Source organism: Alligator sinensis, unplaced genomic scaffold (genome assembly GCF_000455745.1).
Source record: "Alligator sinensis unplaced genomic scaffold, ASM45574v1 scaffold1240_1, whole genome shotgun sequence".
NCBI lineage: Eukaryota > Metazoa > Chordata > Crocodylia > Alligatoridae > Alligator > Alligator sinensis.
This window is the reverse complement of record NW_005842245.1, coordinates 78,980-95,361: the sequence shown is the minus strand read 5'-3', so window position 1 is coordinate 95,361 and position 16,382 is coordinate 78,980. Positions and strand designations below refer to the sequence as shown.

The 16,382-nt window shown below is 42.9% G+C and overlaps 1 protein-coding gene across 3 annotated transcripts; it reads left to right on the top strand.

Moving 5' to 3' along the window:
- The first annotated feature begins 8 nt into the window (after positions 1-8).
- Positions 9-13,615, top strand: RBM11 (RNA binding motif protein 11). 3 transcript variants are annotated; one of them, XM_025208702.1, is made up of 6 exons: positions 9-1,593; positions 5,161-5,291; positions 6,354-6,516; positions 9,212-9,290; positions 10,326-10,419; positions 12,795-13,615. In XM_025208702.1, the coding sequence occupies exons 1-6, from the start codon at positions 1,575-1,577 to the stop codon at positions 13,125-13,127; spliced, it is 819 nt and encodes a 272-aa protein (XP_025064487.1). In that variant the 5' UTR covers positions 9-1,574; the 3' UTR covers positions 13,128-13,615. The 3 variants fall into 3 exon arrangements, with proteins under 3 accessions (XP_025064487.1, XP_025064488.1, XP_025064489.1); XM_025208703.1 differs by lacking the exon at positions 5,161-5,291 and having other exon boundaries at positions 9-501; XM_025208704.1 differs by lacking the exons at positions 9-1,593; positions 5,161-5,291 and adding an exon at positions 3,976-4,393.
- The last annotated feature ends 2,767 nt before the right edge of the window (positions 13,616-16,382 follow it).

Below are 16,382 nucleotides of genomic sequence, written 5' to 3'. Positions count from 1 at the left end.
CCGCGCGGGGATCTAAAGGGGGTGGGGCCAAGACAGGAGGCGGGACTATGCCGGCACAGGGTTATAAGTCGGGGTAGAGCAGGGTTCTGAGGGGGCTTCACAAAGGATTAGTTAATGGTGTGAAAGGGGGGGCTGGGCCAGGTCTAGGGGTGGCTCCAGTGGCTGGGTTCTGCATGGAGCAGGGGCTGTGCCTCTTGGCTTCCTGGCCTGTAGGGTAGAGACATGTGGTGTGAGCCCCTCTGGACTCCTGGGTGCCCCCTTGCTGTCCTGTTTCCTACCAACAGCCCTCGCCCTGGTTTCTTACCACCTGCATGAGACCAGGAATAAATCTTCAGGTGCCCGGAGTTGTGGTCTCTTCCCTGTGAGCGCTGAGGGTCCCTCCTTCCTGGAAAGTTGCAGCCGTGATCCTCGTGGGTCCCAGGAGCCGTGGGCATGGAGCAGAAGGCCAGCGCTGGCAGGCGTCCCACTGAGATTGAGAGAGCCGGTGATGCTACCCCGTGGGCAAGGATTGTTCCAGCAATCGGGTTTTGTTGGGCTGGCTGCATAACTGGGAGAGAAGACGAGCTGTCAGGCATGAAGTGCGCAGGCAGAAATGACAGTTTTTGCCCAGTCTAGCCATAGAATGCAGTCTATAGCTGTGACCAAATACAAGTGCACGGCTGCATGCAGCTTTGAAAGTGGAGGATCACGTGAAAGTCTGAACCCTCATTGCATGAGGCATGAGATAAAGATGTTTCAAAATGCAGCATCTTCTGTGACTTGTGCCTATGAGCTCCCAGCCTGTTCCTGTTTTCAGAATGGGAGAAGGGAAAGGGAGCTGAGGTAGTTCAGCCCCCCTGGAGGTTTGGCTGGGTATAATGGAGCTTCCTCCCAGGTAAGGGGACTGCAATTCACCCACCTTACCCTTCAGCACCAGCTGGGGAGCCCCAAGACTCAGTGTCTTCCACTGTCTTTCCCCCCTCCCATTCTGAGAACAGGCAGTATTGGCAGAGAGCTGCCCATTGCTAGATTCCCTGCTCTCCCCCGCAACCAACAGTGAACTTCTGTTTGGTCTGGGGTAACTTGTAACTCAGAGTGATTTTTGCAAAGCACTCCAGTTACAGCTGGGAGCTGCACCCCAAGGGTGTTCATCTTCAGGGCTTTTTTTTGTGCCCAGAAGCTTGTCTAACATCTCTCCCACTTCTGCTGTTGATCACCTCCGCAAAATCATTGCCTCTCCTACTTCCTGGACCATTACTGCTACAACAGCATTGGAGCCTCATTAATCCTTAGGTTGCCCATGAGACCTTGGTGACTCTTTGGTCTCAACTCCCAACTTCAAAGCACTGGAAAGGAGATGGTACTTATATTTGGGTCATGCTGATAACTGCATAGTTTAAAATGTTCCTTTAAATAAAGTCAAGTGGGTTCATTTGGCCAGTCAGAAAACTTCCCAAGAGGTAATTTCTAAGCTGGGACAACCACTTTGCTCATAACTCTGAAATAGACTAGGTGCTATCAGTTTTGAGGCTGCTGTAGAGGCAAGGCTGTGGAGTAACAAGGAATAAGCCTTAATGAAGCACAGACAGATTTAAATGGCTGCCTGCCTTGCCAGTGAGTGTCTTAAGCAGCTTCTTTCCTTGCTTGTCTATTGTGAATGCATTCAGTGCTCCTGGCATTTTAAATGTTGAGCTGGGTGGGTGGTGGTTATCTCTGCTATTGGTGAAGGAGGTAAATTATAAATTCACCGGCATGAGGGTACCTTTTCACTCATGATAAAGAGAGGCTAATTATGGAAGAAAACATTACAGATGAGTATTGCTCTTTCTTGTATACCAAGAAGCTGAATCCTTTGTCATGGCTCCTCTCATTGCTTGATCTTTGAATTAGCTTTTTCCAGAGATGCTGGTGAATGAAATTGTCTCTTTCATTTTCCTTTTCCAGGCTCATCTCCTACTTTCTTTTTCTCTTTTCACTACTCTATATTCATTTTGAAATAATAGGTTCAGAGAGACAGAGATTCACGTCACAATCAGCGTACAAAAATTAGTGAAATGAAGATCAGAGTGATATACGTGGCGACTTCAACTTTATTCCCAAGACAACAGTTACCATTTATGGGTTAAACTTTTATTAGAAAAGGGGAAAACTTACTGGAAACACTGAAAAAATGTTAAGCATTAAAGCTTTCAATTAAAAAAGAAAATATTCACTCGTTTATCCTTTAGCTGCAGACATTCTTTATAAAAAAACCCCACGTTGTTAGACAGTCTCAAAGGGTATTAAAGATGGTCCTGGAGGGAGGGGAGCGGGGAGGGAGGGGGCAGATTTGGTTATCCTAGAGCTCTTATTTCTGAGGCTTTTGTTAGCGTCTAGTCCTGCTCCCTTGATATAGACATAAAAGGGGAGGAGAGGGAGAAGCAGCAATAATAGAATATATAGGCACTTTGCCGAGTTTTATTTGCAGCCTTGCTGCTAGACAAAGACAAATATAACACACAGCCTGTCAACCACTCAAAGGGTGTGCCTACACATGCATTTATGTGCATTAGGTTGTGCTAACATGCAGTAGTGCATTTGCACTTTTCTAATGACTCAATGCGCAGTAGAATCTTACTGAACATTAGCATAATGCTACTTTTATTTTTACGTGCGCTTTAATGTGCAGTCAAATAGATTACTGTGCATTAAAGTGCATGTGTAGATGTGCCTGGAGATCTGAAAAACAGCAGCATTTAGCTGTTTTAGACCTTGCTTTTAACTGCCTTTTTTTGGTCACAGTAGCAGAATTGAAAAAAGATTCAGTTTTGGTTATCTTAGCAAGACTGTTACTAAGTTGAAGACAAAAATAGATGGTGAGAGGGAAGAAAGAAGCAATAAGGTGAGCAACATAACAGATGCAATAGAATGAGAATAACAGCACTAGTGAAAGATATATATGGAATTGTCTCACATTACACTTAGGACATGTTAACTGCACTTAAAATACAAGCATCTGCTTTTTGATGCTTAAAATACTGCTGTGTTCAAGCAGTAAATGTAATTGTATCGTGGCAAAGTTGGGACCTTTTCAGGGAGGAGTACCTCCAGATCATATATTAAGTAATATATGATCACAGTTATTGTCTGGCTGCTTTGCAGAAATAATACCAGCACAGCTCCAGTGCAGCGCCAGAGCTGGGACTGACAATCAGCTCTGGTGTGGGGCTGGGGCTGTGACCAACAATCAGCAGATTGTTCTCCTGGCCCCAGCACCACACCAGTCTTGCTGGGGTCCTGCACCGTGTTGCACTCTACAATTAGGCTAGGAACAGACATTCAAAAAGCCTGAGCCTGAATTGATTCAATCTTTGCAGGTTAGTCTAAACTGGCTAGGCTAAAATAAGTTTGTAACTGTACAGACATCCCAGAAATGCAGGCACATGCCTGCAGTGGGTCAGGCTAGAAGCCAGGGGGTGCTAGAGTAGCCTTCCCTTCCCTTCCAGTGCTGAACTGAGGGGGGAGTGGCCAGGCCCTGGCAGGATGTTCTGATTAGGGAGGGGACCCTCTCCTCCCTCCCACTCAGCCCAGTAGGGAATTGATAACACATTGTTTATCACCTCATTAAGAAAACAACAGAGGGACATTACCAGCTACCTGTCCATTCTGCCTTCCTCCTGTCTGCCACAGCACAAACCATAGCCAGCATGTGGTCTGTTAGCTAATGCTGAGAGGTGTCTGTGTAAGGCAGGGGGTTGGGGAGGTGAGGGGGGCAGCAGAGGGAAGCCAGACAGACACCTGCAATCTCTGCCAAGCTGCAGCCAGGGAGCAGAGGGGAGGGGCCAGCTCTGCTGTGGAGCAGAGAGCCCTGCCCAGCCCAGAGACCATGCTGGGGGAGTCTGGTTTAACTTAAACCAGCAAGGGGTCTGGGACAGACATTGCATAAACTGGCTTGAGCCAAATCAGTTAAGTCTGATACTACATTCAACCAGCTTTATCTCAAACTGGTTTCAGCCATTTTCAAACTGGTTTATGTGCACTGAACATCTGTTCTGTTACAGGTTTAAATGAGTTTTTGACCAGTTAAACCGATTTATGTGTAATGTATGTCCCTAGCCTTAAAGATCAGATTACTGTGCACCTGCACAACACACATACTAGCTTTTAGTACAGCATGATAATGCTTATTATGGTCTAAATAAAACATGCTAAATATCCTGTTTGGCAAGGCCCATATTTTAGGTAGGATTCAAGATTTAACCAAAGCCAATGAAGGGAAGGTGGTGATGTCATTTCTCCCTTTTCCCTGAATGCCTGGTGAGGATATATTGCAGAATCAGGGCAGTGAAGGCCTCTCAGTGTCACATGGATCCCAGAGTCCCAGCAAGCAGTTCATGTGGCTGCGGTGATGCCACATTTTGGACACCAAAAACGGGTGATGAATAAATCCAATATCTCAACTTTATTTTATTCATCTATTAGGCCTAGCTTCTGGTACACCAATTTTGATTCCCATTGGTTACTGGTCCCACACTTCCTTGTTTCCCAGACATGACATCAGCAGTCATTGGATTATAGCCTTTTTACGTGGACTAATAAAGTTTTTTTTTTTTTGTCTTCAACTTTTGTTGGCCTATACAGAGAAGTCAAGTCAGGTTTACAAGTTTCCAGAAGTATAAACCATTCTGTTATCTGATATTATAAATAATTATGTCATTCCCTATAAAAGTTGTGAACTTTGTGTTCTATGACAATGAAAATGAATGTGCTCTCCCCAAAGAAAAAAAAAAGGACGATGCTTCCAAAATTCAGTCTTTTATGAATCTTGATCTGATTCAGTCTGTGTTCATCTCATCACTTTAGCCCCCATCATTCCTGTCCTTAGGATTCCAAAGTGATATATCCTTTTTCTCCATACTTATTCTATCTTCATCCAGACATGCCTTCTCTTCTCTTATTCTTGTTGTGTAGGATATCCTTCTCACTTCAAGGCTGTCTTCAATTCTTTTCTGCTGACTAGAATTCTATATTCTTGTACCTGAGAGTCCAAAGCAAGTTCCAAGTCCCATACAGTCCTTCTGTACCATAGTATTTTTCCTACCAAACAAGGAGAAAATAAAAATGGGGTTGTTTATTTTTAACTTTTTTAAATGGTGAACTTGGTTCAGCATCAAATTATTATTTTTTTATTTACATACACAGAGACCTTGAATAACCAGGTTATCTTCGCTAGTCAAAATGAAGCAGCAGACGGATGCCTGTTACTTTTAGGACGCTTGCAGATTAGCAAGAAAAATATTGCCTTGAAGAGTCAAACAACTCAGGAAAAAATGGCACGTTTATATTTTGGGTGAAAAGAGTGCACATGATTTGCAACAGAAATTTTCTTTCTTTTTAAAACCAAATATTTCAAGATATTTGAAGAGGCAAGATCATCTCTCTGGAGACCTCCTGCACAGGACAGCTTTTCTTGGTCTTCATTATGTAGTGACAACGAAAAAAATAGCACGCTCTTTTGGCTTATTCAGTTTTGCCTTGCTTCACCTATGGTCTTGGATACAGTATAACGAAAATTACTAATTTTCCAAAAATGGAGTCAAGATTTCTGTAAGTGGAACCACTTTTAATTTGGTTCTGCTACAAATCTACCCCAATACTGAAGCAGTACAAATGGCACAGAGATGGATCCCTTCCCAATGGAGATATATGGACCCAATGTTTTTCATAAGCAGTAATACAGTCTAATCACCTGGCAGTGTCCACTAATTTTTGGTTACATATTTATGAGGAGGAATCGGCAGTGCTTTATAGAGAACCAACAGTTTTTCATGTTAATTCCATCACAGATAGGAACGGATCCACCTATTTTACTATTAGTTTTGTTTGGCTTTAAAAAAAAATCTAATGATACTTCTTGTTATCTGAATTTCAGTGGCAAGTAGCATAGATGACAGACTAGAAAGGAACAGGTCACTTGTGCAGAGTTGGTGTTACTCATATTTTGAATTGTGCTGGAAGCACCCAAAGGCCTTCATCAGGATTTGGCTGTCTGTTGCATATGCACAGAATAGTCCCTGTCATGACAAGTTTATAATTTAAAAAAGTAAATAAATATGTGAGGTTATCAAAAAGATGCTAGGTGCATATATGTAAAATGTGCTTTGTTACCATTTAAAATGTGCACAGCTAACATTCACTTGCCAAAAGCCTGGGACTTGAACTGGATGGGTGATGCCAATAAAGAACAAGATGCATTGTTAAATTGTGTAGAGTCTTAGGTATGTTAAATCAAGCGATGGTAAAATACTCATCAATGTGAAATAAAAATTCCAAGCTGAATAAAAATTGATTTTCTATTAAGGATTTATGAAAAAAATAATATAAGTTTCTTGCAGGCTGGACCATTAACCAAAGTGACCATTTGTAAGGACAAAGAAGGAAAACCAAAATCATTTGGATTTGTCTGCTTTAAGCACACAGAATCAGTGCCTTATGCTATAGCTTTGCTGAATGGAATCCGTTTATATGGAAGACCAATTAAAGTACAGTATCGATTCGGTAAGTTTAATAATTTTAGTAATTAACAACTTAGTTGTCCTTTAATGTGACTTTTCTCTGTCTTTATAAAATGACTTTAGTGGCTGTGTAACTTGCCAATATTTACTCCCCTTGTGGGTGTTACAATCTACCATATTTTCTTAGGAAGAAATAGTGTTTCTATATTCAAAGGGTGGAAACAGATATCGCCTTTCGGTCACCATAAAAATTATGGTTACAAAGGCCAAGCAAACAGGCATCCATAGCATTTGTAGCACCATAAATGCCCACAATTTGTGGCCGCAATATAGATGGTACCAATTAGTGCTACTTAATTGAGGCAGATATCTGTTAGGTTTGTGAAGGGAGAGCACAATCAGCTGGAGTTACCCATGTCCATCAACTGCCCCAGAAAGGCACTCCCAGGTCTTTAGGGGATCGATCCTGTGCGCCCCAGGATCAGGCTCAAAAAGCCATGGTGGTGCTTGCATAGGTTCCCATGTTTGGGATTCTCTGAGCATTCAACCACACTCCAGTGCAGTCCCAGGGTTGGGACCACGAATCAGCTAACTGGCAGCCCTATTCCCAGGACTGCACCAGAGTGTCTAGCTCACTCTGGTACAGTCTCAGGACATGTTTCTGTAAGCAGGGAAACCTGGAGTTTCCCCACTTACAGAGACACATCCCAAAGATTCTGTGCGCACATCCCGACACAGCCGATCAGCTTTATTTGGTGATGCCTATCTCTAGCCATATAGTAAAGGAGCAAATATTTGTGTTCTTAGTGAAATAAGGAAGATGGGAGGATTCAGAATGTAACTGATAAAAGATCTTAGAGAATACATTGAGAACAACATAGCAACAAATTCTCATTGCAGCAGTGAACATCTAGGTGTCAACCTGAATTCGGAGAAGTATGAATGAACTCAACTTGACTATGAGTGCATACAGTGGACTATTTTACTAGTTGTTTGTACACCAAGTTTTATATTGAGACATTTTGCACGTTTTTGTACACATTTTATACACATTTTATACTGGGGGGGGAAGTAATGACCATTAGTAAAATAAAAGCAAGCATTCAATCAAGTACATAGTTGGAAGAATATAGTTAAGTTAGACTTATATTTTATTTTGTGGTTTTTAAAAAAATGTTTTATAAAGTTAAACCATCTACAAATGGCATGTTAACAGCACAGTTCTTTAGTATTATAAATAAACTAAACTGAAAGCTGTAATGGACTTGACTGTACGTACATTAAACAAAATATTTATTTACTCCAGAAAGGGCATAAAAAGAGAAAATATATATTTGGCAAATAGATGTCTCTAACTAGCTTTCCCTGTTCTAATGCTCAAGACGTTATGATGGTGTTTACAAACAATGAAGGCAAGAATAATTGGAACCCTAAGTAGAAAGAGAAGGATAATTAAAAGTAGACTGCATGCATATAAATTCTAATAATAGAAAAATGAATGTGGAAGGGATCTTAAAGGTCATCTTCAAACCCATACTGAAAGGTAGGCTCTCCCAAGTCTAAACAATTCCAGACAAATGTTTGACTGAGCTGAACTTAAAAATGACTGCAGTTCCACATCCTTACTAGATATTCTGTTGCAGTGTTTAGCCATTCTCAGAGTCTGAGGGTTATACTATCTGACTGAAATTTCCCTTGCAGTTTAAGCACAGTGTTTCCTGTTCCCTTTGAACACAGAATAATTGGCCAGCATGCTCTTAGTAACAAACCACTATGCAATTACAATCCTAATATATTACTGACATTGATTAGAGTCATTATATCCAATGTATGAGCTACTAAATCTAAACAGTGCATTTGGCATGAGGTGAAATTTTCAAAAGTGATAGTCTGATAGGCCATGAATGAAATTTCATCTTCTCTGGTCCTAAAATCTCTGTTGAAATCAAAAGGAGTTAGACACCTAAGCCCGTGTCCAGACGAGTGTGGCTGTGCAGAATCTGGTGCCACAGACATGTCTGCACATTCAGTTGTTCTCCACAATACAAGAGAGCAGCGTGGATACACAGGGGTAAAAAAAGCAGACCGGAGCACGCAGTGGCAGTGTGCACTGCCTAAAACCAGAGCCTGGCCCGCCAGAGCTGCACTGTACTGCCAGCGCTGCTGCAGCCCCTAGAGGCCTGCAGAATCCCAGGTAAGGCTGCTGGGGCCAGGCCAGTGCTGACCCCAACCTCCCCTACCCCACACCAGGTAACTTGAGGGCATGTGGCACAGGCATTTCCTGGAGATAACTAGTGGCAGCACAAGGTGCACCACCACTACTTGTTCCCAGGGAACCAAACATCCATGCATATCTGGCCACAGCCTAAGTGTCTTTAAAAAATGGGTCCATGAGTGCAGAAGTCTCTTTTGAAAATGGGATGTAAGTTTCAAACTCTCATAAGCACTTTTAAAAATCTTAGCAATGAACAGAGAAAATTCATTTTGTAAGTGTTATAGATTCTGCTTTCAATTACACTTATGCAAATAATGAAACGAAGTTACAAGAGTGTCAGAATTATTTCCATGCAGCAGAACCATACTTTGTAATGTTTATGGTCTGTAAAATACCATTCTATGGCTAATCTTTTAACTGCTTTCATCATCTATGATGGGACTCACAACTGACTGATTTTTAGCTCTTACTTCATGTCATAAGAGGAAACAAAACAAATATTGCATTTTTATTTTCTCTACAGGGAGTTCCTACTCACCAGAGATAAACAGCCCTATCCAAGGCTTTGAGAACTGTGTTGACATACATTCACCAACATATAGGTAACAAAAAAGATCTTTGAAATAGTCATTGCATAATGTTAAAGAAAATGTAATTTAAAACTTAATTGGCATACTAGCTTAAGTCAATCTGTGGGGGAAGAAAGGAGGAATCTGAAATCACTTACTTTTAAAGTACCAAAGATACCTAGAATACTAAGATTTCAGTTTTTGACACAATGTTCATGTGGCATTGGTTTTGAACCCAAGCATATAATTTATTGCTGTAACTAGTTTCAAGATATATGAAACTCTTTCTGCCAGACCTTTACTGTTTCTAGTATATTGTAGATGGGGAATCTGTTGGAGTGAAGCATGTTTGCTTTTAAGAGTTGCAAACAATATTAGAACATGAGATCAGTCTGTAGATGCCTCAAAAGTAAAAATTGTAATGTGTTTGACTCCCTCCTTGCTGACTCATTAGGCCTGGTTCCTATTACTGACTCTTAATATTCTGGTGTTTAAAATGAATATTATGTTGTTCACAAATTGACTGTAGCACAAATTTTATGTATCTCTTTTTCCCGAAGAACTGAGATGTGGCAAAATCTTGAAGTTGTGTTCACATGAGTGACATTTAGAGTGGGAATTTTTAGGAAAAGACTGTCATAAAGGGAATCAGTTTTTAAACTCTCAGTGAGGTGTTAGGGCTTTTTGTGGTTGGTTGGTTGGTGGTTTTTGCTTGTTCATGTACAAATAGAAGTCCTAAATATAAGAACACATAATTCTAAATTACCATAACAGCACTTACCTCTGACAACTCTACCAAAGTCTTCAGTGTTTTTGTTTAAAACTGTGGAAGAAATTTTAGGGAAATAAGACAGTCCCAGGCCTGATCCAAAGGTCTTTAGAATCTGTGAACTTCAATGGGCTTTGGGATCAAGTAGTCTCTAGTCCCCTGGTCTAATTTCTTTCATTGAAACAATAGCTCTTACAACAGAAGTTTGTTCAACTTTTAACATTTTATTCACCCAGTTATAGATTCCTCAAAAATAAGCAGTCTTGGCAGAAGTCACATCTTTATGTTTGTTTTCATAGAAATCAAGAGTCTTATGGCAGTCCCCCATTTCCTGTTACTCCTTTTCCAATGAGCAATAATTTACCTCAGGATTATTCAGTCTTTCAGAAGATGGTAAGTTTGGTTTAAAGGTTACAAATCTGTTCTACTGCCATTCCTTTAATGCAAGAAAAATGACTTACATGTGAAATGAAAGGCAACAATTCAGGTGCTGTCTTTTCTGAATATCCTTTTTTTCTGGTCACTATTAATAGAAAGTTCTTTCACTTTTTCAGCTTATCAGGGAAAATGAAAATCACAGCAGATTACATTAGAAACATGATTTGAATTTCAGTTCCTGGTTTCCAAGCCAGGATTTGAATCATGCTCTAAAACAGCGGTTCCCAATCTGTGATACACGTACCATGTATGTAGACAACGTGTCAGCAGTACGTGGCAGCAGCGGAGAGGGGGGTGCTCAGGGCACTCATGCCTGGCACAGGCACTTGGTGGGGCACAGCTCCAGCCAGCGCTGCACATCGCAGTGAGGAGCACAGCTTCTGCTGGACCATCTGTATCACCAGTGCTCCCCATGTGCATGTGCAGCATGTACATGCTGCACATGCACTTGCATTCACCAGGCATGGGAGGGAAGCCCTGCATGCTAGAGCCAGCTGCTTTCCCTGCCAGGGCTGTGCAGGGTAGGAGGGAAGCCCCAGGAGCCTTCCCTTGCAGGGTGCGGAAAGAAGCTGGCTCCAGTGCGTGGGGCTTCCCTCCCATGCCCAGTGAGAACGGGGTGGACCAGCAGTACAGACTGCCCAGCAGAGGATATGTCTCTTGCTGCAATGTACAGCGCTGGCTGGGCATCCTGAGTCCCCACCCCCACACACCCACACCCTGCCCCCGCAACCTCACACATATACACAACCCCTCAACATACCCTATGCTCCCCCCCTACACAGCCACACCCTACCATACACCCCCCCCCCACACACCCTACCTGGTGGTACTTAAGGTTGTACAGTTTTAAATTGGTGGTATGCAATCTGTCAGAGTTTGGGAACCACTGCTGTAAAGCTGTGTGTCTGACATTGAGGTTGCCCAGTATTTATGAAAAAGCCTGAGCATAGGCTCCGGGGGGGGCGGGGGGGTATGTACCCCCCTGACAGCACTTGTGCCCCTGCTGACAGTGAGTGCTCTGGCTGGTAGGGGGGCACAGAGAGCGCTTGTGCCCTTCCCCCCGCAATTGGCTCACGCAGAAGTGCCATCACTTATGCCGCTGCTGTGCTGCCGGTGCACTTGGCAACCAGCTGCTGGGGGACCACCCCTCTGGTTGTGCCCCACTGGTGCCCCCCCAGACTTGGGAGGCACCAGTCGTCCATGGACCTGAGTATAGATTTTAGGCTGACAACTTTTACCATTTGGGTCAATTTCTATGGCCATTTTATGCTGTCAGTCTGCTACCATAAGAGCAGTGGATCTCCCAAACCAAGGAATATCCTAAATTATACAGGCTTGTCCAGATGAGGTAGAGGAATCATAACCAAGGGAAAGGCATAGCTACATCAGTTTAACTGCCATAACTTTTCTAGATGTACGTTGATGTTACCTTTAGGAAAGCTAGGCTTATACAAGGAACATTTTGTTACTGTAGCTTTTTCAATATAATCAGTTTATATCAGCAAAAGTGTGATTTTGCTAGTGTATCCATGTGTGCAGTAACGGCCTGTGGGTGGCATAATTATGTTGCTCCTGTTCACACATCTGATCAAGATAAATACAGTTGGCAAAACTTTGTAATGTACAGCTGCCTTTAGTTTGGAATCACATTGAATATATCTTGAGGAGCAAAGGTTGCATCATCCAACCTACCTATGTCATATCCTTTCCCTGCTCCCACAAGGTATTAGTGATTATATTATTATATTAGTTACTTATATTGCCGTAGTGTCTCTGAGCCTGTTTTCTTGCTCACCTGGATAGAACCTGATGCTTTGATTGAACTTTCTTGCCTAATTTGATGAAGATATGAAGATACTAAAGGCAGGACTGGATTAACACATAGGCAAAGTAGGCACATGCCTAGGGCTCTGAGCTGCTGGGTCCTTCCCTCTGCGGCGGCAGCGCAAATTGCTCTGTTTGTCCCCCTTCCCTTCCCCTCCCTTCCTTCAGCCTTGCTGCTGCCTTTCTAGCAGTGGCTCCAAGCCCTGCTCCTTACCGGCGGTAGCATCGGGGTAGGGAGAGGGATCTCAACCGGCCCAGGACCCATGAGTTTGTTTGCCTAGGGCCCACTAACGGGTTAATCCAGCCCTGACTGAAGATATTATTAAAATATCCCACCATGGCATAATATTAATATTGTATAGATATTTGAAAATGGGAAAGTACCGCAGATTTTAAAGCTGTAACACAGTAACAATTTAAATAGAGATGCTGTCAAACATACAGCAATTCCTTGTCAGAACTTAGTCTAAAATATTGTATTAATAACTAAGTTTCTGTTTTTCTAGATGAGCCATTTTTTAGCACAACAGTATGCTGCATGCAATCCAATGGGGTATCAACATCCTTACTATCAGATGACACCTCCACCATCCTCAGAGTTGCCCGTTTCACCATATCTGACTCCTGCTGAGGACTTCAAAGCTGGGCAGAGCTCTTTTGAGTGGGTCCCTCCACAATCAAGTGACTGTGAACTGTACCAAGTTAATGAAAGCCCACATAAAAGAAAAAGAGAGCAGCAAACTAGTGATAGTGACAGCAGCACTGAAAATGACAGAAAAAACCTAAGAGAACATGACCAAAAATACAAAAAGTGTAAAGCCAAGAAAAAAAGGCGTTAATATGACGTAACTGGATTCATAATTTTTTATGGCACTTGAGTTTGTTTTTTTATTTAAGAGGGAAAGTCTGTCTCTCTCATCTTTGCACTTTACAAAACACAGATTTACAAAATTCAGAACCTGTTGTTTTCTGGAAGGTATTATTATACATAAGATACCTTACATTGTAGCTAATCATGGCTTATTTGGAGGAATAAATCCTTTAAAAAAGATATAAGACATATTTTAGAAGGTAAGGTTTTCTTAATAAAGGACAACACAGGGTTTGTTTTTTTTCCTGCTATGTTTTCTCTTACCAGTAATGAATATTGTTTCAGTAATATAGGAATCTTTCAGCAACCAGAAGTGCAGCATTTAACTGTATTACTTTTGAATGAAGGTAAGGTCTCAGTCCAGAGGTCTTCAAATGATTGTCAAAACTGGGTAGAATTAAAGATTTGGGATTTCATAACCAGTTTTATTTTGGAATAAAGGATAAACAACAATAAAGAGGAATTTTCAAATGTGAGAGTTTGCCTTGATTTAATTTTCCTATCAAAAGGTATATTTTCAGACAGACTAAGACCTCATATTCTACAGATATTAGTACAGTTGGGCTTACATGATAAACCTGAGTGCAACTCTGAGTACAGTAGTTGCAATTGTAGCTATATGGCTCGAGCCTATATTTACTCACATATGTTCCAAATGATGCCAGTTTGCTACAGATTTATCTGTTAATATTTTCTTTACCTATTTTACTGGGATACATGAATTTGGCTCAAAAATGTCACTGGGTATTCTGATTTGTAACCCAAAAGCAAGACTCGTGTTACTTTCTACAGCAGTTGTATGCTAAGAAGAAAAATAGTTTCCTGCCTAACAGATGAAAAACATCACTGTGTTGGGCTGTGATTAATTGGAATAATGTAGAACGAAAGGAATGGTTTTTTCCCCCCTAATTTTCACTGCCTGGCTTATCGTTTGTAACAAAGTGTAATTCACTACAATCACTACCTTAAATTATAGTACTGTGTGGAAGGATGAGGGAGGCTGTATCTTAGAGGTATCATGCAGAAAGAACTTAAATCCTGGATGTGGAAGCATGGAGACTGGTCTGAGCCCACATTACAAGCCAAAGTGACAATCAGGATGATGGTGTTGCCCTCAGTGATTGAGAATGAAAGCTGAGAGAGAAGAGGAAGGAGAGGAAGAGTGTGGGCAGCATGATTAGTTTGCTAAAGAAGTTGTCCAGTATTAATGCCTAGAGCTGTGGTTCTCAACCCTTTTGGGACTCAAGGCACCCCAGCTCTTAGTTTTCACTCATTTTTGCCTCAGAAAGATAACAAGCAATTCTTCTCTTGCAAAGAACTCCAAAAGCCCACAGTAGGGCAGAAAGTTTTTAACACTTGATTCCTGTTTGAAACCTTCAGGCTTAGTCAATGCCTCATGTTGGCCCACCTGTATTAGTTACCTAGATTGCAGTATGGTTGTCTCTGAGCCCCTTTTCTTGCTTACCTGGATAGAACCTGATGCTTTGACCTAACTTTCCTGCCTAATTTGATGAAGCAATGCTCAACATAACCTTGCTCAGCATCCTTGCCAGGATCTCGAAGCACCCTAGAGCAGTGACTTTGTTGTACCAGGACCCATTTGTAAACATCAATGGCCAGTACTGACCCACTGCCCCTTGTTCTCAGCCCCCCAGTGTATGGAGCAGCAGGGGGTGAGAAGTCTGGGGCATAGGGTGGCCCAAGCAGCCCCTCACAGGCTGGGACTCTGCCAGCCTGCAAGGGAAAAGCCATGTTTTTCTCCTATAAAGGCAAATCCATTTTTAAAGTGTGTTTGCAACCCTTTCATATATTCTTGCCACCCCCTTTTGGGTTGTGACCCATAGGTTGAGAAATGGTGCCCAAGAGTGCCTCACTGGCCTGGAAGGAGAAGAGAAGAAGGCCAAGGACAGAGCCCAGTGGAGCAGGGAGGAGCTGGACCTTCCAGGCTTGCCTTGCTTATTGGGCTAAGCTCAGGCAGAGGGGTAGGGTCGGCTGGCACCTGAGACCCATGGGTTCAGAGTGTCTGACCAAGCAGCCTGCCCCCTGCAAAGTGCAAGGTTAGTCTCCTTTATCCAGTGGGGACATTGGATCTACACCCAAGAGGCAAGGCTGGCTTCTATGCACTACCCACACTCTAGTAATACAGGTAAGCCTCTTTGGGTAGATGTGATATCTTTTCTTAGACCAACTGGCAGAAGAAACACCATGTATCTGGGTCTAAGAAGGCAGTTTTCCTTAAGCCCTCTCTGGGATAACTGTTATTCTGGCATGGTTTAGTACCTGCTGAGGTGTTGGGGCTTAAAGCCCATTTTCTGGAAATGGGAGGCTCCTCCCTAGCTTGCCCCTGTGGCCATATGGCTGAGGGCTGGCGAAACTTTGGGGCAACCGAAGCCTAGGCCTCCAGGCTTGGGCCTGCACATAGGATGCCTGCCAAAAGACGTTGGAAACATCTGAAGCCCCTGGTGGGGGTGGAGGATGCTTGCAGGTTGCAGGGCCACTTATGGTTCTGGACTGAGTCATGGATTTGGACTTGATTTGGCTGATAACACGAAACATTTCTTAAAAAAAAAGAAAAAAAAAAAATCACAAACCTGACTAAACCCAGTTATTGTCCCAGGCAACACCAAAGTGACTGTGAACTGTGCAGGGTGAATGCAAGCCCATGTAAAAGAAGAAGAGAGCAGCAAACTAGTGATAGCAACAGCAGCATTGGACGTGACTGGAAAAAAAACCAAGTGAACATGACCAAAATCTTTTCTTAGACCAACCGAGCAGTCGCAACAAAATCCCTTGCTAGCTTTCGGGCGCAGGCCCCCTTCTTCAGGCGTCCCTGAAGACGTCTGAGATCCCCAAGTCTGAAGTCTGGGATCCCCAAGCCATGCAGGATCGCACAGCTCTCTCAAGCAGGTAGATCCTTAGCTGGTGCAAGTTGCTTTCCAGCTATGGCGGGTCAAAATCCAGCTCTCCGAGGACGAATCCCGCCGCTGCTCGGAGCAGCACAGGAACCCGGCTGATCCCGGTTACTGCCCTGGGCAACACCAAAAGGAGCCATCACCAAGCAAAGGCTCCTTTATCCTTTAAGGAGGCTCCTATATTCTCTTTCTTTTTTTTGGCCTTTATGCACACGGAAAACCCGCTCCTTCTCCTAGCCAGGAGGGCTGGGGGGAAGGTCCTGCCTCCCTGGGCGGGCCGGAGGAGCAGGCTGGGCACCTGGGCGGGCACT

Excerpts from the sequence above, each read along its gene's own strand:
- RBM11 (XM_025208702.1), top strand. Across the intron at positions 6,517-9,211 it reads TAAAGTACAGTATCGATTCG|GGAGTTCCTACTCACCAGAG; the intron begins GTAAGTTTAATA and ends TTTTCTCTACAG. Across the intron at positions 10,420-12,794 it reads ATTCAGTCTTTCAGAAGATG|ATGAGCCATTTTTTAGCACA; the intron begins GTAAGTTTGGTT and ends CTGTTTTTCTAG.